This window comes from Egretta garzetta, unplaced genomic scaffold (assembly GCF_000687185.1).
Source record: "Egretta garzetta isolate BGI_Z169 unplaced genomic scaffold, ASM68718v1 scaffold154, whole genome shotgun sequence".
NCBI lineage: Eukaryota > Metazoa > Chordata > Aves > Pelecaniformes > Ardeidae > Egretta > Egretta garzetta.
In genome coordinates, this window is record NW_009259600.1 from 4290874 (window position 1) to 4292193 (window position 1320).

At 47.4% G+C, this 1320-nt stretch overlaps 1 protein-coding gene across 1 annotated transcript in view; it reads left to right on the forward strand.

The window, feature by feature from the left end:
- Positions 1-386, forward strand: part of OSR2 (odd-skipped related transciption factor 2) — a 2286-nt gene extending 1900 nt beyond the window's left edge. Inside the window, exons 2-3 of the mRNA XM_035893911.1 lie at positions 44-140; positions 204-386. Coding sequence (XP_035749804.1) covers positions 44-140; positions 204-386 — 280 coding nt within the window. The remainder of the gene's footprint in view (positions 1-43; positions 141-203) is intronic.
- The last annotated feature ends 934 nt before the right edge of the window (positions 387-1320 follow it).

A 1320-nucleotide genomic window follows, 5' to 3' on the forward strand; every position in this document is an offset into this window, starting at 1 on the left:
TAAAATGAGCCTTTTGGGGTTAAAACGAGCCTTTTGGGGGCAGGAGGGGGCGAGCGGGCGGCCCGCCGTCCGCCCGGGCTGCTCTCGTTCGTGTCCAACCCCGATATTTCAAGTTGTGCGTTGCGATAACGAAAAGTGCAGTAATACGTTAAACCAGGTAGTTTGTGAAGGATTAATCCTTTGCTTGCTTCAAATCTGAACAGGAATCTCCACACAAATGCCCCACATGTGGAAGAACCTTTAATCAGAGAAGTAACCTGAAAACTCACCTTCTTACCCATACAGACATCAAGCCCTACAACTGTGAGCAGTGCGGCAAAGTGTTCAGGCGAAACTGTGATCTACGGCGGCACAGTCTAACTCACACCCCGCGGCAGGACTTCTAGAGCAGCCAGGGACCCGCGCCCGCTCCGGCGGCTCCAACTTGCCCATTTGACTCAAGGACTGTGCTGTGGGAGCTCACAGACACGCACACGCGGAGGGAGGGCACTCGGGGCCAAGCTTTCCCACCAGGCGCCTGCGAAACTCGTTTAGAGAGTGCGGACTGCAGGATCGGGCCCCTCTCCGACCCGCACCCAGGCGTAAAGCTCATCTTGTAGATACTCGCGGCTCATTTTAGAGCTCTGTACAGAACGTGGTTTTCTTCGTTTGTTTGTTTCGTATCGTCGTGTCAGATGCACATCGGTAACAAATCGGGGAGGCAAAGTATCTCTTAAAAGTGTATTTCAAAATAAATCTTTTTTTTTTTCCAAATACTTCCTGCCTTGTTGTATTATTCTCTGAACATTTGGGCTTTTTTTTCCCGCTGTGTCAATGCAATGGTAAAGCATATTGAATAAATTTCCTAGCCGGGTAGTTTTGCTGTCACAACAATTTTGGTGATCGCTTTTGTTTGGCCTGTTTCACTGTCGCTGTTGTGTTATCTATTGTTAAGTAAAATGAAAGTGCCGTACTTGGGAGTTTATAGCTCTATTACTTAATAGTATGAATGTCTAAATATTAACTTCTGTACTTTATTTTCCCGAACGAAATATTTTTTTTTTTCTAAAGAGGAGAAAGAAAGAAATACTTGCAAATAAACAGATCTTAGGAAATTATGCATAGAGCCGTTCTTACGCCAAAGCGGCTTATTAGTAACTTATTTGCAATCAGCCCACGTATTGTAAAAGTCATCCCTCTCGCGGAGATTGCAGAGGGCAGCCTCCCGCCGGTAGACTTTGGACACGGGCAATTCACCCGCGCAGACAGGGACTTTATCCTGCAGAAGACGATTCTTGCCCGACAGCTCTGGAAGCAAACAGCGAGGCGCGAATACCGCCC